We start from the raw sequence: 21,595 nt of genomic DNA, 5'->3' as shown, positions 1-21,595 counted from the left end.
TTAAAGCTGATTTCTGGGGACCCTCCTCTGGGACACCCTGACACACTCAAATCTCAGTATGGCAAAGGTGGGGTGCCCACTCCAGGGTGTTAGACACAGGCTGGATCCTGGCAGAAGCTGAACCCACTCCAGTGGTCCTGATACCCTATACCGGGCAACGTGGGCAAGGAGCTTCCCCACAGGTAGAGGACACTGCAGACTCTTCCTGCCGCTGCCTGCAGCTGGCAGAGAAGGGGTTAGAGAGGGGGCGCAGGGATGTAAACGCACGTAATCGACGTCAGTAGTGTTTGGGGGGCTCTGGAGATGGGGTCACATTAGAGGACTGGGGGACCCCTGATGTTTCACTGAGAAGAGATGCATTTGGAAAGTACATGGAGCTCTCCCCCAGTGGGTGACACAGTTTGACAGTGGGGACCCTGATATCCACCCACTCATGGGGTCCCTAGGAAATGGGTTCTGCCCAGCCAGGGCATAGGGGCAGTCAGATTTGGGGGTCTTGGCATAACAAACTCTTGGCATGAGAGGCCTTAGAGGTCAGCCGCATCCCCAGATGACCTGGACCACTCAATGCCTTCCTGTCCTTCCCAAACCACCAGTCCTGTGTCTGCTCTCAGGCCCCCTGGGGTGGCAGGGCACCTCCTTCAGCCTACAAGGTTGGCCTCTATTTTGTTTGTTTGTTTTTGTCTTTTGGGTCACACCCAGTAGTGCTCAGGGGTTACTCCTGGCTCTACTCTCAGAAATCGCTCCTGGCAGGCTCAGGGGACCATATGGGATGCCGAGATTCGAACTATCGTCCTTTGCAAGGCAAACACCCTACCTCCATGCTATCTCTCCAGCCCAAGGTTGGCCTCTGTTAATGTGATCAATGGCCAGCTCTGCCTCAGAGCTCAGTGTTCCAGGCCCAATTAGTACCTTTGCTAGAGCGTCAGGAGGTCCCAAGACCACAGGAGCCCACCAACGCTGCAGCCTGACAGTGCAGGGGACGTGTGTGTGTGTTGTGTGTGTTGTGTGTGTGTGTGTGTGTGTGTGTGTGTGTGTCCCCGAAGGCGGCCACACAGACTAGCTGCTAGGGGCCTGCATCTTGGTGATGGTGGGCACAGACCACACCTGCGTCCTCCTGGTGCCCGCAATTGTGACGGCCCACGCCCCGGTGCTGGCACTCCAGGAGGCTGCGCTCGGCGCCCGTGCAGCGCACGTCATCCAGCAGGATGGGCAGCGCGCGGCCCTCCCCAAATTCTGCGCGTTTGGCTGCGCGCACAGCCAGGGCGAAGCCCAGCTGGCGACACACCACGGTGGCCGCGCGGCTGTCCCACGCGTCGTCGCAAATGGTGCCCCAGCGGCCGCCCGCGAACACCTCCACGCGGCCGCTCTCCGGTCCTCCGCCGACGAGGGGCACCAGGCGCACGGCGCCTCGACGGGGCGCAGGCATCTCCGTGGGGTTCGTCCGGCTGCCGCCCCGCGTGGAGCCCCTGCGACCCCCGGGCCTCCTTGTGGGCCTGGGCGGTCGTCGCGTGGGTCCCGATGGGGCGGCCGTGGGGCGACGGCGGCGGGGTGGTTGGGTGGGCTCGCGTGGTGGAGGGCGCTGGGTGCTCTCGGTTCTGATGAACTCTGCACAGAGGAAGAGTGGGTGAAAAGGAGGGACCCCAACTTCCAGACCCTCTGTTTCCCTCCCCCAGCCCAGACATCCAGGCTGGAACTGGTGCCAGCCACCTCCCTTTCCCACCGGCGGCTTCACTCCATGCAAGTTATGCCAGTGGGGAAGTGGGTTTCTTCCTTCTCTCTGGGACCTCCTTTCTGTCCAACTGTAGAGACAAATGGCCCTTCCCACCGCCCTATCCATCCTCCCTATGGGTCCACTCCTGGATGTCAAGGGGGGGTCACTGTGAGTCCAGCTGGCTGGTCCTGGCTGAGGAGTGAGCCAGGAGCACCTCCGAGTGTGCCTCCCCAAAAACCAGAAAATCAGGTCAGAGATAGTGAAGGCTCTAAAGGTGGGAGGCCGGCAGGGTGAGTCCCCAGCACCGAGTCTTTACCTTTCCCAGCACTACCAGGACCAACACCCAAGCACAATCAGGAGTGAACCCCAAACTCCAACCAACCAACCAAAAAGACCCAGAAGGCTGAGTTTTGGGGTCTTGCTCCCTTTCTCTATACCCACTGCTGTTCAGTGCCGCAACCCCCCCCCAGGACTGGGGAGCTGCATGCTGTGTGCGCCCTCCCCACCTCCCCAGATTGCATGGTAGCAAGGATCCAACTCAAAGGGCAGCTGGGAGTCAAGACTCCAAGACTCTCCCCCACAGTTGGCACAGGCCGGGCCTCCCAGAATGGCATTTATGCTGTGCCTGGCACAGCTGGTGCCCTGGCCTCACCCTCTGCCCCCCCCAACCCCTGCTGGGCTCCCCAGGCTCATTGCAGCCCTTGGCAGAGCCTAGAACCTGGCACGGAGCACAAATGGGCCAGGGACATGACACTAAAGGAGAACAGGCTGGGCCCACAGGCAGGAAGTGGGTCAGCAGCCACCCCCCACATATACCCCTACTGGTGGGCACTTACTTTCTCTGGGCACAAAGGGGATGAGCCGGCTCTTGGTCTTCACTGGGCTAGGCTTGATTTGGCACTTGCCCGGGGGTGCCCGTCTGCAGACACACAGGAAGAAACCAGGGGTTAGGTCCAAGGACCCAGGAGATGATTTTTACGGTGTCGCCTCCACACAGACCCTGGGAACTCTCCAGATACTTGACTTCTGCTGCCTCTGATCAGGGATATCTCTGTCACTCAGGGTCTCAAGTTTCTAAGAACTGGGGAAGGTCAGCAGAGGGGCAGGAGGGTGGGCTGGACCCTCGCTGTAGTTGCTTTGGGATTGCAGATCTGGGAGGGGGTCTACACTGTTTGAGGACTGTCTGTCCCTGCTTGGGCTGAAATGTCGAGTTTCCATCTGCTTAGGGGACCCCTAAGAAGTAGAAACTCGGGGTGCCCTGAGCCATAGAGGGAGACGAGACTGGCCCAGGTTTTTGAGGGGTAAAGAGATCTCAACTGGCATGGCTGGAGGAAGGGCTGGTTGCCCAGAGAACAGGGAAAAGGGAACATCCCAAGCCAGGTCTGGTTCCTTAAAGAAATGACATTAAAAATCTTCCTTTGGGTTGGGGCCATATAGGGTGTTTGCCTTGCATATAGCTGACCCTGGTTTGATCCCTGGCATCCCATATGGTCCCCCGAGTCTACCTGGAGTGATTTCCTTTTTTTTTTTTAATTTGCCAGGAGTGATTTCGGAGCACAGAGCCTAGAATAACCCCTGAGCACTGTTGGGTGTGGTTCAAAAACAAACAAACAAACAAACAAAATCTTCCTTAGTTGGGGCTGGAGTGACAGCACAGCAGGGAGGGCATTTGCCTTGCACGTGGCCAACCCTGGTTCAATCTCTGGCATCCCATCAGGTCCCCAGAGCACTGCCAGGAGTGATTCCTGAATATATAGGCAGGAGTGACCCTTGAACACCACAAGGTGTAGTCCTCCCCCCAAAAGAATCTTCTTTTGTGGAGCCAGAGCAATAGTACAGCAGGGAGGACACTTGCCTTGCATGCCATCAACCCGGGTTAGATCCAGGCATCCCATATGGTCCCCAGAGCACTGCCAGGAAGGTTTTCTGAATATAGAACCAGAAGTAACCCTTAAGTGCTTCTGGGTGTGGCCCAAAACAAAACACACACACACACACACACACACACACACACACACACACACACACACACACACAAATCACCTTCAGGGCGCTGGGATATGCCTCAATCTTTGCATGCCTGAGCCCTAGGTTCCAGCCCTGAGCATCATGGGATGGCCCCAACCAAAGCAAAACAAGGAGAATGGCCACGTCATGGTGAGTGGGCAGCATGGAAGGTGCAACCCTGCTCTGGCCACTGCTCCTAGTCACAGCCAAATGCAGGGTGGTGACGGTTGAAATAGGCGCCTTGCTGGCTCACACCTCCAGAAAACAAACTTGGAATCCAAGTCAGAGGCGAGGGTGGGCCTTAATTAAGGCGTCTGACCTGCTGCTGATCCCCCAGACAGGCCTCCTGAGAGGGATAAAATGTTTCAAGTGGGAATGTTTGTGCAAAAATGGGGCAAATGAACAACTACACTCCTGACCCTCCCCCAGGACACTTGTCCTGGCTATGTGTGAAGAGGGGTGAGGCCTAGGGGGTAGGGGAAAGGCGGTGATGGAAGACAGAGAGGTGATATTTGGAGGTGACTGAAGGAGGAAGTGATGTTTGCTCTTTGTGAAGGCGCTATGAGGGAGAAATGCGGGATACAGGGACAGAGTGACAGATGTAGAGAAGCTGAAAGTAGGTGGAACTGGAGTCCAGGGAATGGCACAGTAGGGAGGGCGTTTGCCTTGAATGTGGCTGACCCCTGTTCAATCCTGGGCATCCCAAAGGATCCTCCAAACCCCACCAGGAGTGATTCCTGAGCACAGAGTTAGGAGTAAACCCAAAGCATTGCCAGTTTGGCCCAAAAGCAAGCAAACAAAAAATATGTGTGTGTGTGTTGTGGGGGTTCATAAGTTGGAATAAAGCAATAATGAGAAACACTACATCTTTGTCATTTTAAACAATTTAAAATATTTTTTTTTTACAGCAGGGCATTTGCCTTGCACACATTCAACCCTGGACCGACCCCAGTTTGATTCTCGGCATCCTGTATGATCCCCCAAGCCTTCCAGGGGCAATTTCTGAGTGCAGAGCCAGGACTAACACCCGAGTACCACCAGGTGTGACTCAAAACCATATATATATACACATACATATGCATACATTTATATGTATGCATATATATGTATGTATGTGTATGTATATATATGTATAGGTATATATAGTAATATAGGGGCTGGACAATTAGTACAGCAGGGAAGGCATTTGCCTTGAATTTGTCCAATTTGTTCCCCCAAGCACCATCAGGAGAGATTTCTGAGTGCAGAGCCAGGAGTAGGCTGAGTAGTGCCAGTGTGGTCCCCAAATAAATAAACAAACAAACAAAAAAAAACAGGTAGGGACAGAGCAATAATGGGAAACCTACTTACTATCTTTGCCACTTGTCTTAAGTTTAAAATTCTTCTAAAATATTTTTTTTAAATCTAGGAACCAGAGCAATGACACAGCAGGTAAGACATTTGCCTTGCATGCAGCCAACCCGGGTTTGATCCTCAGCATCCTATATGGTCTCCCAAGCCTGCCAGGAGTAATTTCTGAGCTCAGAACAAGGAGTAAGTCCTGAGCGTCTCCGGGTATGACCCAAAAACAAAACAAAACTAAAATCTGTCTAGGGCTGGAGTGACAACTTAGAATGCTCTGTACAATGACACCCCAGGTTTCACCCCTGAGGTCACCCATTCCCCAGCACCACTGAGACTCAGAAATGGCTGAGTGTCCCTCAATATGCACATACATAAATTATGTCATCCATATGCTAAAGTGAGGGCCCAGAGTCTGATCCCTTGTACTGTGCATCTCCTTGGGCTCTCCTGGCTGTGGCTCTTATTTATTTATTTATTTATTTATTTTTGGGTCACACCTGGCAGCGCTCAGGGGTTACTCCTGGCTCTAAGCTCAGAAATCGCTCCTGGCAGGCTCAGGGGACCATATGGGATGCCGGGATTCGAACCACCGACCTTCTGCATGTAAGGCAAATGCCTTAACATCCATGCTATCTCTCCGCCCCCCCCCCCTTTTTTTAGGTCATACCCAGCAGTGCTCAAGGGCTACTCCTGGCTCTAGGCTCAGAAATTACCCCCAGCAGGCTCAGAGGACCATATGGGATGCCGGGGTTTGAACCACCATCCTTCCGTATACAAGGCAAATGCCCTACTGCTGTGCTATCTCTCCAGCCCCTGTGGTCCCTTTTTTAAATGTGAACTCCTATGTGTGTCCACAGGCCCCTCTGCTGCTGAGCCAAGCTAGATGTGAAGCTGGCAGACCCCATTCTGAATCGCAGAATAAAACTCACCTGGATGGGTCAATCACTTTGTACACAACACCTCGAGCTGCAGTGGCACTGGGTACAGCTGTGGACAGGAAGTAGAGTTCTCCTGGGGGGACAGGAAATAGAATTCTCATGGGGGGACAGGAAGTAGAGTTCTCCTGGGGGGACAGAAAGTAGATCTCGGGCCCGGAGAGATAGCACAGCGGCGTTTGCCTTGCAAGCAGTCAATCCAGGACCAAAGGTGGTTGGTTCGAATCCCGGTGTCCCATATGGTCCCCCGTGCCTGCCAGGAGCTATTTCTGAGCAGACAGCCAGGAGTAACCCCTGAGCACTGCTGGTTGTGGCCCAAAAAAGAAAGTAGATCTCTCCTGGGAGGGGATGGGAAGAAGACATCTCCTGGGAGGATAGGAAGTAGAGGTCTCCTGAGGAAGTAGATTTCTCCTGGAGAACAGAAAGTAGAGTTCTCTTAGGGATCAGGAAATAGAGCTCACATGGGAGGACAGGGAGTAGAGTTTTCCTGGGGGGACAGGAAGTAGAGCTCTCTTGGGAGTAAAGGAAGTAGTGCTCTCCTGGGGGACAGGAAGTAAAATTCTCCGGAGGGGACTGGAAGTAGAGTTCTTCTGGAGGGGGACAGGAAGTAAAGCTCTCCTGGGGGGACAGGAAATACAGCTCCTGCCTTGTGTTTTTGTGTTCATGTGTGCATGTGAGTTGTGTGCACACATTGTACTTGTGTGTTAGTGTGCACACATGTGAGTATATGTACTGTGACTTTGTGAGCGTGTACTTATGTGTGCATGGGAACATATGTGTATGAACACACATTCATGTGTAGGTATGTGTGTGAGAGAGGAGCCCTAAGGCATCCCTCCTCTCCTTCCCGCATTAACCCCTCACTGACCAAACAAAAGGGTTTTGAGGGCCCCAGGGCTGGGAAACTCTTACCCCAGAGGGTTCCCAGACTGAGCTTCAGGCATAGGGTGGGCGCTGCCTAGCAACCCCCCAAGCACGCACCAGGCTTTGTCCTGGGACAATCCAGGGCCAAGGAAAAAGGCAAGAGGCGGGAGGCAGCCCGGCCTCTCTGTCCCCATCCCCTTCTCTTTACCCCTCCCCTCCCATCGGTGCCTGAAAACACAGGCCAGAAGGCATGTTCCCCTTAAAAAGCAGCTGATTTAGAGGCCCTAAAACTGGCCATCAGAACCCCAGGAGGGGACTCGGATCCAATGACATTTCTATGCCCAGATGCTCTGGGCTCTGGCCCCCTCTCGCCGACCAAAGTTGGGCACTCACCGGCTTCGTCCTCACCAAAGGAGATGATGTGTGGATGATAGTTGTTGATGAGCCCTGGGAAGGCGCACGTCTGCCCATGGCCCATGCAGATCTCGCTGTAGAGCCATTGACTTGTTTCCACGTGCTCCCGCAGCGACATGAGACGCCTGTGGGGGGCGCTGAGCTGTGGGGGCGAGCCCAGTGTCATGCCCTAACCCCTAACCCCCCACAACCTGAACCCCCAGAACCCAGGAGTTATAGCTACCCAAATCCCTCATTCTCAAAGTGCTAGAGACAGTGGCAGCTGAGGGGGTCCCTCTGTGGCCTCCAGAGTAGCAGGAGCCCTGGGGTCTTGGGCAGAGAGGTGGGGAGCCCTGGTGATGGCTACCAAAGCTTGTGAGACCTAAAGCAGCCCAGAAGCTACAGTGCGTGTCAGAGTCCAGCAGACAGGGTGCTTGCCCTGTACGAGGCCCACCAGGGTTCAAGCTCTGGCATCCCACAGGGTCCCCTGAGTACTGCCAGGAGTGATTCCTGAGCACAGAGTCAGTAGTAACCCCTGAGCACCCCCAGGTGTGACCCATAAACAAAAGCAAAAAGCAAAACAAAGGCTCCAGTGTGAAATCTCTTCCCTGTTTCCCCAATAAACCCTTCTCATGTCTCTTTTCACCCCAAAAGCCTGGGTGGGTACAGGTCTGACTTTTCTCCAAAGAGCAATTTCTCACCCTAGCCTGGGCCCCACAGCACCCTGAGAAATCGACACAAGGATGGTTTTCCACCCAGGCAGGGCTTTCAGAACTCAGGCGAGAGTGGCAATGCCTTGTGTTGTGGGGGGTCTCAAGCAGACTCATCCATCCATTCAGGCACTCAGGGAATACAATGAGCAGAGAGAGGTGCAGTGGGTTCCCCCATCACATAAACTGCCAACCCCAGAAGAGAGGAACCTATCCTGAGACTAACAGCTGTACTTTGGGGGTGTTGGGATCCAGCAGAGCCTCCAGAAGCTCCCCCTTCCTCCTGAGAGTCTGAGGAGAGCTCACGCTCCTTATCTTGGGGAGTTCTGGCAGTTAGTACTCAGGGCACTCATGGGGGATCCTTAGCACAGGACCACTTACCCGCTCATGAAGTCACCAAAGATGTAGAGGCCGTTCAGATTGGGGTACTCACAGCCGCGGTACACGTAGCCCCCCGTGACTGACTTCCCCAGCTTGTGTGGGTACGCAAAGATGGGCAGCACGTCATCTGTGGGAAAAGAGGCCTGGATGAGCTGTGCCTGAGGGGCACCAGAAGGGCCAGACAGAACTGGGGGGCTCCTGACAGTTGTGAGTGCCCAGGAAGGGGCAGGTGGTACCCCAGAGGGAGGGAGGAATGAACAGCTGATAAGGCTGGGGCAAGCCTGGGTTTGTGGGTACAGGGAATGAGAGCTTAGAGGGGGTGTCCCAGGGGTGCAGTGTGAGAGGGGAGTTCTGAGGTGAGCAGATGTAGGGAGAGGTCCTGGTGGGGTCCCAGGGAGGGGTCCCAGGGCACATCTTGTATGAGATCTGGGTATGTCACAGAGAGGGAGACTGGGAGGCCTGAGAAGGGACAGGCAGGGGTGTGTAGGGAGGTGCAGGCAGGGGAGAATAGGGAGATACTGGTAGGGGTGTGTAGGAAAGTGCAGGCACAAGCAGGGGTATGTAGGGATGCAAGGGACACAGGCATGGGTGTGTAGAGATGAGTCAGAGAGGTGCTGACGGGGTGAATAAGGGCACACGGGCATATGAGAAGGAGTAGGGAAAGCAGTCAGATAAGTTGGGGTATACAGGGGCGCAGGAGGAGGTGAATAGAGGTGTGAGAAGCACAGGTGGGGGTGTGTAGGGGTGAGGCAGAGAGGTGCAAGTGAAATGAGTAGAGGTGAATAGGGGGCGCAGGTTGGGGTGAGTGGAGCTGCAGATGGGGTGAGCAGGAGTGCACGGCAGGCAGGACGCAGGCAGGGGTGAGTAGGGCACACCAGACAGGGCAGGGCAGGGCGTGCAGGGCCTCACCCAAGGACGCATTCCCGCACAGCTTCCTGTCGTAGCACTCGAACCCTTCCCGCGCGCGCCACCCGTAGTTGCGGCCCTTTTCCACCAGGTCCACCTCTTCGAAGCGGTTCTGGCCCACGTCGCCGCAGAAGAGGCGCCCACGGCCGGCGCCCGAGGTGGGGTCGCCCCGGTCGAAGGAGCAGCGCCACATGTTGCGAACTCCTAGGGCGTAGACCTCGGGCCGGGCCATGGGGTCGCCCACGAACGGGTTGTCGGGCGGGATGCGGTAGGGAGCGTCCCGCGCCGAGGGGTCCACGTCTAAGCGCAGCACCTTGCCCAGCAGCGCTGACCTGCAGGGGTTCGGGGTGCAGGGCACAGGGCGGGAACCCTCTGTGAACCCCTAACCTCACCAATCCAACCTCACCCACACCACAGGGGCCCTCATCCCTCGCTGCTAAGTCGCCTTACTCTACAGGTTCCAGTCCTAGTGGGAAGCTCAGTGTGTCTCTTGTCTCCTTTTACCCTCAAAATCAGCTGGAAGATGGCATAAATAGCTCCAAGGCATTACTGGCTGTGACCCCACCGAAAGCCAGGAGCCAGAGACAATGCTGTGTGCAGGGTGCTTGCTTTGCACACAGACAATCTAGGTTCCATCCCTTGAACCTTACAGGGTCCTCTGAGCACCACCAGGAATGATCCCTAAGAGCAGAGCCAGGAGTAACACCTGAGCACTGCCAGGTGTGGCCCCAAACCAAAACAAACCTTAAACATCTCATAACCAGCCTTCAAGCACAAGGTCACTACCCTACTTTACAGATGGGGCAGCTAAGCTTAAGATCTTAGATCCAGGAGTTGGGGTGATAGTGCAGTGGCATTTGCCTTGCATGTAGCTGATCTGGGTTCTACCCCCGGCATTGCATAGGGTTCGTAAGTTCCACCTTGTGATCCCTGAGCACAGGGTCAGTAATAAGCCCTGAGCACCACCAGGTGTGGCCCCCAAACAAAAACCCAAAGAGATGCCAGGAGCCAGAGAAATAGCATAACAGGGAAAGCATTAGTCTGGGTTTAATCCCTGCCATCTCATAGGGTCCCCAAAGCCTGCCAGAATTGAACCCTGAGTGCAGAGTCCAGAGTAACCCCTGAGCACTGTCAAGTGCAGACACAAAACAAAACAATACAAAAAAATACATACCAGACCCACAGCTCAGTGAGTTCAAGCCCCAGAAACTCCACCTCTCTCTGGTCATTGCTTTCTTTTTTTGTTTTTTTTGTTTTTTTTTTTTTTTGTTTTTGGGCCACACCTGGTGATGCTCAGGGGTCTCTCCTGGCTATGCACTCAGAAATTGATTCTGGCTAGAGGGATCATATGGGATGTTGGGGATCAAACCAGGTCTGCCCTGGATCTGCTGCGTGCAAGGCAAATGCCTTACCGCTGTGTTATCGTGCTGGCCCATTTCTGGCCCTTTCTATGCTCCCTCAGGCTCTCACCCTGAAATTCCAGAGGCGGGCACTGTCCCTCTCTCCTGCCTGTGGACAGGACTGTGCTGCAGATTGGAAATGTTCAGACCAGTAACTGGGCTCTTGAACACTTGTTCTGCATGCCTGAGGCCTTGGGTTTGATCCCCAGCACCAACAAGAAAACAAAAACACTTTGCAAGTATTGTTTCTCCATTTTCCCAGCCAAGACATTCCATGTGTTAGGGTCTCATGCCCCTCATGGGAAATTGGGATCACCTCCCCCATGTGGCAGAGGAGACAGGGAGACAGTAGATCTGCAGAAACCGAGGAGCACATCCATGCTTCCTCTGCCCTGGGTCAGACCACACAGGGTGCAGCCATGGCAAGGCAGAGTCATTTCATGGTGACACCCCTGCCTCAAGACTGTAAATCCAGGGTGATCCTTCCCTCCTCTGAGGCTAGACCACATCACAGCAGCCCTAGGACCCCAATCCATGTCCCACAGTAAACCCCCACTGGTCTGGCCTCCACAATCTCTGCAGAAACCCTCAATTTGGTCTCCTGCTCACCACCTAGGAGACCCCATATGGCACCAGATCCTGCCTGCCAGGGCACTAAGCTCAGGTCAGTAAGAGGGATGAATTCCAGGAAATTATCCTCACACCTTCAACTTCCAGGTTAACCACAGCCCCCCTGAGTGCTCAGCTCAGAGTTTGGTCCTGGTCCTGTGCTCAGTAGTAAGCCCCAGCAATGCTCAGGAGAACCCTACCTGGTGCCAGGAAGTGTCTGAACCCCAGAACCCCTGGACTATTTTTTCTGGCCCCATAGAGAGCATACTTGTTCTGGGAGTTTCCAAATTTGCCAAAGGGGTCTCCAGCCATCCCCCCGTCTCCGGTGAAAATGTAGAGGTACCCATCTTCACCGAACAGCAGCTGACCCCCGTTGTGGTTGGATGCTGGTTCTGCGATCTCCAGGATGATCCTACAGGAAGGGCACACACATACACACATAATTAAAAACACACAACACAGCAGACCATACAAGACCACATACATGCCACATCATGGCACCTGGGTATGGCTTCTTCAATTGAAATGACTTAATGTCCTGAGGCAGATGATTCTCAGAAGGTGTACTAGATGGGACAGGGATGATGTAGGCCTCCGAGGCAGAGGAATTTGAGGCTCAGAGAGGTTGTCCTGGATTTTCTTCTTCTTCTTTTTTTTTTTTTTTTTGGTTTTACACCCATTTGATGCTCAGGGGTTCCTCCTGGCTAAGCGCTCAGAAATTGCCCCTGGCTTGGGGGAACCATATGGGACGCCGGGGGATCAAACTGTGGTCCTTCCTTGGCTAGCGCTTGCAACCTTGGCTATCGCTTGCAAGGCAGACACCTTACCTCTAGCGCCACCTCTTCGGGCCCCAATTTGCCCTGGATCACACAGTCCAGAAGCAACAGAGCTGAGACTAGAACTTGGGGTTTATGGTTATTTTTGTTTTGTTTTGTTTTGGGATCACATCCAGCAGCGCTCAGGAGTTACTCCTGGCTCCACACTCAGGAATCACTCCTGGCAGACTCAGGGGACTCTATGGGATGCTGGGGATCTAACCCAGGTTGGCTTCATGCAAGGCAAATGCACTACCTACCCACAGTGATATTGCTCAGGCCCCGAGGCTTATGGTTTGATCTGGAGTGTTTCCTATAGCTTCTCCTAAAAGGCTGGTGTGTTATGAGACATATAAAATGGCTAGAAAGAGAAATAAGAAGGAAGGGAAGAAGGAAGGAAATTTGTTTATGGGCCATACTTGGCAGTGGTCAGGAACTACTCCCAACTCTGTGCTCAGGGGATCATGTGCCACAGGAGATCAAACCCAGTAAAGTCTGCACCCCAGTCCTTAGTGCTGTCTCTCTGGTCTAGTGTGATTTAAAAAAAAAAATTGGGCCACACCTGGCAGTGCTTAGGGCTGACTCCTGGTTCTGTGCTCAGTAATCACTCCTGGCAGGCTCAGGGGACCCAAGGAATGCCAAAGATCAAACCTGGGTCAGCTGCGTGCAAGGCAAATGCCTTCCCTGCTGTGCTATTGCTCTGGCCCCTGCTCTGGTTGCAATTAAAAATGTGGAGCCAGGGGCCCGGAGAGATAGCACAGCGGTGTTTGCCTTGCAAGCAGCCGATCCAGGACCAAAGGTGATTGGTTCGAATCCTGGTGTCCCATATGGTCCCCCGTGCCTGCCAGGAGCTATTTCTGAGCAGACAGCCAGGAGTAACCCCTGAGCACCGCCGGATGTGACCCAAACCCCCCCCCCCAAAATGTGGAGCCAGGCATGTATTCAGTGGTTGAATATTTGCTCTGCATGTGTGAGACTCAATATTTGGCACTGAGAAGGAGGAAGAGGAGAGAGTGGTAGAGAAGAAGGAGGAAGAAAAGAAAAAGAAGGAAGAGAAGGAGGGGGAGAAAAACAACAGGACCAGAGGGTAGTACAAGGGTCATAGCCCTTGCCTGTTGTAGTATAAAATAATAAAAAGGCCCTTTGGATGGGGTTGGATGGTGGGGGGCATAGGGCTACAGCCTGGTACTAATCTGGCACCACTTGGCAGCTCTGAGCAACACCAGCTGTTGCCCTTGAGTCTCTTAAGCACCTTGGAATGGGCTGGGTGGTCCCCAACACTTCAGAGACTGAGCAGACACACTCTTGAACAGACAACCCGTTCCAGCCAGCATTGACTGGGTTGGCCAAGTTGTTCAGGGAAGAGCCCCACAAATAAAAATGTTTATAAAAGAAAAAGAGGGCCCGGAGAGATAGCACAGTAGCGTTTGCCTTGCAAGCAGCCGATCCAGGACCAAAGGTGGTTGGTTCGAATCCCGGTGTCCCATATGGTCCCCCGTGCCTGCCAGGAGCTATTTCTGAGCAGACAGCCAGGAGTCACCCCTGAGCATTGCCGGGTGTGGCCCAAAAACCAAAAAAAAAAAAAAAAAAAAGAAAGAAAGAGGGGCTGGAGAGGTAGCATGGAGGTAAGGTGTTTGCCTTGCATTCAGAAGGATGGTGGTTCGAATCCCAGCATCCCATATGGTCCCCCGAGCCTGCCAGGAGCGATTTCTCTGAGCGTAGAGCCAGGAGTGACCCCTGAGTGCTGCTGGGTGTGACTAAAAAGAAAAAAAGAAAAGAAAAGAAAAAATGGAAAGAAGAAATCAGTATTTATAGTGTGAGAGAGGTGACTTAGTAGGCTGTGCTCACCTGGCCTGCATATGTGCCCTGGGGCCCCCCAGCACCCCTCCCCAACCCAAGCTTCACACCGCTGGGAACCGCACTACATCAGAGCAGCTCCTATGCTCTGAGTGCTGCTGGGAAGCCTCTGCTCCCACCAAAATCAAGGCCTAAGGGATGCTCAGGAGCTAAACATCTGCCAGGCAAGCCAGTGAGGCTGTGGGTTAAGTGACTGGAATGGCCCACATGGTCATGGCTGGGACTTGATGCTTAAATTGAGAAGGATGTATGTGGGGCCAGTGAGGTGGCGCTAGAGGTAAGGTGTCTGCCTTGCAAGCGCTATCCAAGGAAGGATCGCGGTTCCCCCCAAGCCAGGGGCAATTTCTGAGCACTTAGCCAGGAGTAACCCCTGAGCATCAAATGGGTGTGGCCCCTCCAAAAAAACAAAAACAAAACAAAAAAAGAGAAGGATGTATGTGAATGCACAGAAGTACTTGTGAATACTGGTGGTGCTCATGGGTGCTGGTGAGTTCTGGTGGGTACTAGGAGTGCTGGAACCTGCTACTGAGTATTGGTGGGTACTGGAGCCTGTTGGTGTGTACTGGCTAATACAAGGAAGTGCTGGTGCATACTGGTGAATGCTGGTTGCTGGTCTTGAAAAAGTGCAGTCTGGTGAGTACTGATAGGTGCTGGTACATACAGAAGCATGTTGGTGAATGCCAATGCACATTTGAAATAATGGTGCATGCTGTTGTACATAGTGTGCTGGTGACTGCTGGTGCCTACTGGACACATTGGTGCACACCAGTGTATAATAGTGAATATCAGTGTGTGCTAGTTTCTACTGCGGCATACTAGTGTATGCTGGTATCCAATGTATGTGCTGGTGCCTATTAGTGCAGACTGGCATATGCCAGCTCCATACTGGTGCTTGTCAGATACAGAGCACACTAGTGCACAGGGGCACACACTGGTATATACTGGTGCATATTCATTCTAACTGGTGCTTGTTGGTGTATGTTTGTGCATGATGATGCAACTCATGGACACATATCACAGCATTCTTGGGCATCCTGGCACCTAATCTAGACACTCGGCAGCACGCGCTGGTGCAACACCGACAGTGCCAGCCCATTGTCAGCCCTGCTGCCACCCAGCCCAGACCCCCCACCCCCCTGTCCAGAACAACCACCTCTCCGACTTGTGGTCCACCACATTCATGTCCTCTTTCGAGACCCTGAACTCGCTGATGCGGATCCACTCATTGGAGCCGAGGCCCACCGAGTAGTAGACGAAGAGGCGGCCATTGTCCTTAAAGCTGCTGTGGAAGGCGAGGCCCAGAAAGCCTCGCTCGTCGCCCTCCCAGGGAGAGGTGAGCACGGCCCGGCTGAGGTTCAGGAAGGGCTGCTCCAGGCGCGAGCGGTCGGCCAGGTAGACCCACACCAGCCCCAGCTGCTCGGCCACAAAGACGCGGTGGGTGTTATCGTGTGCATGCACCAGGGCCACGGGGTTGCGCAGCCCATTTGCCACTTCCTCTAGGCAAAGCTGCAGGCAGCCCTGGGCATCTGCGCGCACGCGGCCCAAATGCGCATTGAGGTGCTCGCGCACCAGCAGGTTGGGGTAGCAATAGTCCGTGTCGTCCAGGGCCAGGTAGCGGCAGAACTGGGCCTGGTTGTCCTCCAGGGCCCTGAGTGCGGGGTCGACTGAGAGATGGCGGAAAAGCCCCCGGCACGAGCGCCACATGTCCAGGCAATAGTCCTCGCAGAGTCCCGGCACGGTGCGCAGCGGTGTGGACGGGTCCTCGGCGTCGTAGAGGTGGGCGGCGTAAGGCGAACATTCCTGCAGGGACAGCGAGGCTCAGAGTCACCCTGGGAGGGTCACGCTGCAGCCTCCAGTTTCTCCACTCAATCCTGGACCAGACTGGGGGCAGCCACAGTCGCAAGCCCCAGCGGGGATCTTCTGGCCACCGCTGTGTTCTCTGCGCGCTTGGAGGAAAGGGCGCAGTTCTATGCCAGCGCCGTGGGACAGCCGGGAGGACACTTGTCTTGCACGAGACTGACCCGGGTCGGTGCCCCTCACTGAGGAGTGTCCTCCTGGCCCTACCAGGAGTGAGCCCTGAGCACAGAGCCGGGAGGAAGCTCTGAACAGCTCCGTTGTGGTGGCCACAAAATGCAAACAAAAAAGAACTCAAGAGCTCAGTTTAAAGATGCTGAAAGAGGGTCCTGAGTGACAACACAGCAGGGGAGGGCGTTTGCCTTACATGAAGCCAACCTGGATTTGATCCCCGGCATCACATATGGTCCCTGAGCCTGCCAGGAGTGACTGCTGAGCACAGAACTAGGAGTGACCTCTGAGTGCCCCTTCTCCCACCAGGGGGAAACAAATATTTAGAAGCATGGAAATGAGTGTAGGAGCTAAATTGAACGCCCCTTTGCAGGCCCAAGTCTGACAACAGCCTCAACCCAACTCAACCTACATGCCTGGCACTGGTCCAGGGGTCCACTTCCCAGAAGTGAGAGGGGGACACCCCCAAAGATGATATGGGGGGATGGATGGACCTGTATTCGAGGATTGTAGTGGGACTTCACTCCTCTGCAGTTGGAACAACTGATCACTTTCATTTAGGATCAGTACGTCCTTCACAGGGGCTAGAAAAGTAGTACAGTGGGTACGAAGCTTGCCTTGCATGCAGCTGAATTAAGTTTGATCTCCTGCATCCCTTAGATGTGCACTGCCAGGAGTGATGGCCACTCGAATGAGCCTCGAAGGCTGGTCCTCCCTGTAACGAAGGTGGGCACACCCTTCAAAGGAACAGAAGGGCCCCAGGGAGAGAACCCAGGTGGGAGCAGCGTGGCTCCTTGTTTGGGGCCCTGTCCAGCTGGGATGGAGGGGCTTCCCAGAGTGTTGCTCAGGGGTCCCACTTCCTAGGGGTGCTCAAGACAGAACCCAGGGCTCCTGCATGCCTCCTGCCTCTGGTTCTTGAACCAGCTTCCAGCCTCTTTTCTGTCCCATTTCTTAATTTTATCAGAGGCCAGAAAGAAACAGCAAACAGTGCAGTCAGGAATCATCTCTCATACACCTCTTACCTACCCTCAGGTAGGAATAGAACTAAGAGAAAGACATTTTTCTCGATGTTTTCTTTTTTTCTTTGGATTCTTCAGTCACACCCAGTGGTGCTCAGGGTTTATCCCTGGCTCTGTGCTCAAAAATCACTTCTGGGGGGCCCTTTGGGATGCTGGGGATCAAACCTGGGTTGATTGTATGCAGCAAGGGCCCTCCCTGCTTTGCTATTTGCTATTGCTTAGGCCCATAATCTCTCTTTAAACTTTTTTTTTTTTTTAGTTTTTGGGCCACACCCAGCGATGCTCAGGGGTTACTCCTGGCTGTCTGCTCAGAAATAGCTCCTGGCAGGCACAGGGGACCATATGGGACACCGGGATTCGAATCAACCACCTTTGGTCCTGGATTGGCTGCTTGCAAGGCAAACACCGCTGTGCTATCTCTCCGGGCCCTCTTTAAACTTTTTAAAAAATAAAATATTTAATTGAATCCCCATGAGACACAGTTACAAAGTTGTTCATGATAGAGTTTCAGTCATACAATGTCTAACACCCTTCAGTAGGGCACATTTCCAGCCACCAATGTCTCCAATTTCCCCCTCTCTGGCAGACATTTTTCTTCTGTCTGTCTGTCTGTCTGTCTGTCTGTTCTATCTCTGTCTGTCTGTCTCTCCCTTTCTCCCCCCCTCCTTTTAGACATTGTGACTTGCAATACTGTTCCTGAAGGGGTAACATGTCTATCCCTTTCCCTCCTTTCAACACCCACTTCTTGTTCAAAGTGATCATTCCCAGCTCTCATTGTCCTAGTGCTCCTTCTCTGCCCTCACTGCCCTCACTACACTGACTCATTCACACACACACACACACACACACACACACACACACACACACACACACACACACACACATTTTCTGTACTTTCTTATCTCCCTGTCTGCATCTGGATCTCACCAGTCCTGCCCTGCCTGGCTCAGACCCCCCAAACACTGTGCCCCTCCCATGGGCAGGAGGCCCAGACAGACACAGCTCCACCTTCACCTCCTCCCAGAAGGCCCAGGCCCCAGCCCACTGCCCTCTTGGCTCTCCTGGATGACCCCGCCCTCAGTGGTGCTGGTGTCTGTCCTGCTATTGATAGGGGGGTGGCCGGGGGCGGGGAAGGAGGGAGGCCTGGCTCAGGCCCAGATTTAACCCTCTTTTAGGCTTTGTTCCCCAAATGTGGAGGCCCCCATAGGCTCTAAGCATTGTGAAGGTAGCCTGTGGCTCTGGAGGCCTGGAGACTCCCAGATGGATGTACACAGACTTTCACAATCTCTGCAGAGGTGGGCAGGTGACCCCAGCAAGGCAGGGAGGAGCAGAGATGGAACATGCCACATCCCATATGGTCCCCTGTGCCTGTCAGGGGTGATTTCTGAGCACAGAGCCAGGAGTAGCCCCTGAGCGCTGCTGGGTGTGATGCCCCCCCCCAAAAAAAGAATGTGGACTCCTATAAGCTCTGAGTCTCTGCCTAGTTCCACTCTGGAGAAGTAGTGTTCTCTCTCTCTCTCTCTCTCTCTCTCTCTCTCTCTCCTCTTCTCTTTCTCTCCCCCCATCTCTCTCTCTTGTTTTGGGCCCCCCCCCCCGCCCCGCCAGCAAAGCTCAGGGGTTACTCCTGGTTCTGCACTCAGGAATTACTCCTGGAGGTGCTCAGGGATTGCCATGGGGTTCTGGGGATCGAACCCTGCTCAGCTGTTCTCTCGAGCACATATTTCTCTTTTTCTCTCCCCTCGCATCTTGCCAAATACATTTCAGTAAAATAAACAAACAAACAAACAAGAAAAAAACAACTACCTTGCAGGCTAGAGCAATAGCACAGCAGGGAGTGCATTTACCTTGTATGCAGCTTGCCAGGTTCCATCCCTGGCATCCCATAGGGTCCCCTGAATACAGAGCCAGGGAGTCAGCCCTGAGCATCATGAACATAGCCCCAAACACCTGCGCCGCCCCCTCCCCGAACAACTTGTGTGTGCCTTGGTGCTTGCCTAGGCGGGAGTGTGAGCTCTGGCCACGGCTGCAGGGAATGTGGTGGAGCAAACGAGGGAGGTCTTGGCAGTGAGCACCCCACACTAGGCCCTTTGCACCCTTGCTGCTGGATCTGGAGAACAAGAGCAGAATTCCAACCTCAGAATGTTCCTTGGCAGAGTAAATGATGACTGGTCTGTTTAAAGAAGTTTCAGCCAGCATATGGATTTAGAAAAGGCCATACTGTGCTCCCTCTTCCAGGAAGGTTTCCTAGACTTTTCCAGCCAGAATCCCCTCAGTTTCTCTCCCATCACTATCCCTCACCCAGTAATGTTCATTCAGCCTTGGGAAGCCCTTTGTACAACCTGGAAGTCAGCTTTGTCCCCTGACTGAGAAAGGGGGTTTTGGAGGTTGGGCATAAGACCTGCCTCTATGTCCAGTGTTCAGCACAGATGGATGCCTGTTGGGACTCAGGCAGTGTCTGCCCAGCCCCTGAACCTGCGACGAATCCTGCCTAGGGCTTTGCTCTAGGGCTTAGGGGCTTGGAGGGTAACTATTACCAAGAAGTGTGGGATGATCTCAGCAGACCTGGGGAGCCCAGAGGTCCTGGGACGCCCTGGGAAAGTCTCAGGGCTGATGGGTCAGGGAAGGACACTCGCCAGACCTGAGTTTAATTCCAGCATCACAAGGTCCCCCAAGCATTGCCCTGGGGGCCTCCTGCACTGCCGGGGTGACTTGGGGATTCCCAGCATAAAGGCAGAGCTGGTCACTGGCCCGGACACTTGGGCAAGACCCTGTGGGAGGCAGCCACAGCCCAGCAACTACCACTGACCTGCCCGCCCACACCCACAGGGACGCGTCATCCAGCCTGAGACGCCGGGCCAGGCTCCCTCCAGACATGAGGTCACCCCAGACGCAAGGAAAGGGTTAGACTGTTCCCCCCACATACATACACGGTGACTGCCCAAGGCCAGCCCCCAGGGCAGGTCCCCAGGACACAGAGTAGCGCCCCAGATGGTTTCCTCCTTCCTTGTCCTCAGATCTACCAGCTGCATCTGCCTTGCTAAGTCCAGCACTAAGCAAGTGCTCAGGAAACGCAGGGGGTGGCTCTGCAGCGGGACACCCGAGCAAGCCCTCCTCTCCGGCCTCTGTACCCCCACACTGTCCCTATCTCACCAGAACCTTCCAGCAACCCCCACATGTGCCACTCAGATAGTATGAGCACCCAGGGTGTTCTAAATTTACCCCCACTTTGGTGCAGAGATGTGGGCACAGCCGAGTTGGTCCAAGTCTGGGTCAGTACCCCTGAGACACCTCCCTGGCAGTGAATAATAGAGGCAGAGATAGTAGCCCTCTGACCGCCCTAGGGGATGGGCGGACACCCCAACTGTGCCCTCAGTCCTTCCCTTCTTGCAAGGGAGCCCCAAGGAATCAGACCCACAGGAGGAACCAGACACCACAGCGAGGGCAAATCCAGTCTCTGTCTTGGGGGACACGCCTCCTCACCAAGGGGGTCCAGAAGGGCAAGAGCCTCTGTGGGGTAGAGGACCCATCCTAGAGAGAAGGCAGCATCCCAGCCCGTCCCTTTCAGAAGGCTCAGACTTTGGATCCCTGGGTGCGCCCTTCCCCAATGCAGTGGGCACACGTGGGTCAGTATTCCCGCAGGGTCCTGCAGATCCGCTCTGGGGGCCCACTAGGGCTGGAGCACTCAGTGGGCAGAACCTAACCAAGAACCAAAATCCTGCAGAGGGGACACGGATGTGGGAGTGGGAGCAAGCAAGGTCAACGCCTCCTTCCAAAACTGGGGAGCGCAGCTTTCTTCCCCCAAAGGGAAACTGAGGCCCTAGAAGCCCCCCACCCGGGGGCACGAAACTGATGCTTGTGGCCAAGCCCGGCACCACCCGGGGTTCCTTCGCCCGCTGCGCGCGCGCGCGCACTCACTTGGCATAGCAGGTCGAGCGCGTAACCGGCGCAGGCTGCCCACTCGGCGGCGTCCACGCGCGCCCCCAGGTCCCCGAAGCGGCGGGCCAGCGCCTCGTCCTGCTCGGGGCCGCAGCAGCCGAAGGCCGAGTACTGGGTGCAGAAGCGCAGCGGCCGCGGCGGCCGAAAGGGAGGCCTGAAATCCAGACACTGGGGGTGGCCCGCAGCTCCGAGCGCCCGCAAAGCCAGCAACGCCAGCAGAGCCCCGGCCCCGCGCCCCGGCCCGGCCCGGCCGCCCGCCATACCGACCGCTCGCTGCAGACAGAAGGCGGAGGGGGTACCCGGCCGCGCCCTGACGCCCGCCCCCGCCGCGCCCGCACCACCGGGCCTCCCCTGCCGGGAACCGGGGCGCCACGCAGAGCTTAGAGCGCGCCCCACCTCGGTGCACGCTGTTCCAGTGCCCGAGCATTTGAAGGGTTACTGCGCCCCCAGGAAGGAAGACCTCCACACCCCACCGCCAGGGTGCATGGTCTCCCACATGCCTTGGGCTCCAGCCAGCGGGGCCTCCAAATGGGCCTGGGGAAGGACTCGGCTGGGAGCGTTTCGGGGACTTTTAAATATGGGGTGCAGCCTTGCATCAGCCCACCCAGGGTTGGAATCCCTGGCACTGCTAATGGTCCCCTGAGCACAGAGCCAGGAGTAGTCCCTGAATACAGCCAGGT

The 21,595-nt window shown here is 55.0% G+C and overlaps 1 protein-coding gene across 1 annotated transcript; it reads right to left on the bottom strand.

Annotated features, from left to right (window-relative positions):
* Positions 1 to 1,033: 1,033 nt before the first annotated feature.
* On the bottom strand, positions 1,034 to 21,176 carry HHIPL1 (HHIP like 1). Its single transcript, XM_049770751.1, has 9 exons — positions 20,895 to 21,176; positions 15,089 to 15,735; positions 11,532 to 11,675; positions 9,258 to 9,586; positions 8,349 to 8,475; positions 7,258 to 7,403; positions 5,995 to 6,076; positions 2,551 to 2,633; positions 1,034 to 1,608 (listed from the first exon to the last, which is right to left on the bottom strand). The coding sequence occupies exons 1-9, from the start codon at positions 21,174 to 21,176 to the stop codon at positions 1,067 to 1,069; spliced, it is 2,382 nt and encodes a 793-aa protein (XP_049626708.1). The 3' UTR covers positions 1,034 to 1,066.
* Positions 21,177 to 21,595: the final 419 nt, after the last annotated feature.

Source organism: Suncus etruscus, chromosome 3, assembly GCF_024139225.1.
Source record: "Suncus etruscus isolate mSunEtr1 chromosome 3, mSunEtr1.pri.cur, whole genome shotgun sequence".
Classification (NCBI taxonomy): Eukaryota; Metazoa; Chordata; class Mammalia; order Eulipotyphla; family Soricidae; genus Suncus; species Suncus etruscus.
This window is presented reverse-complemented; position numbering and strand designations above follow the sequence as displayed.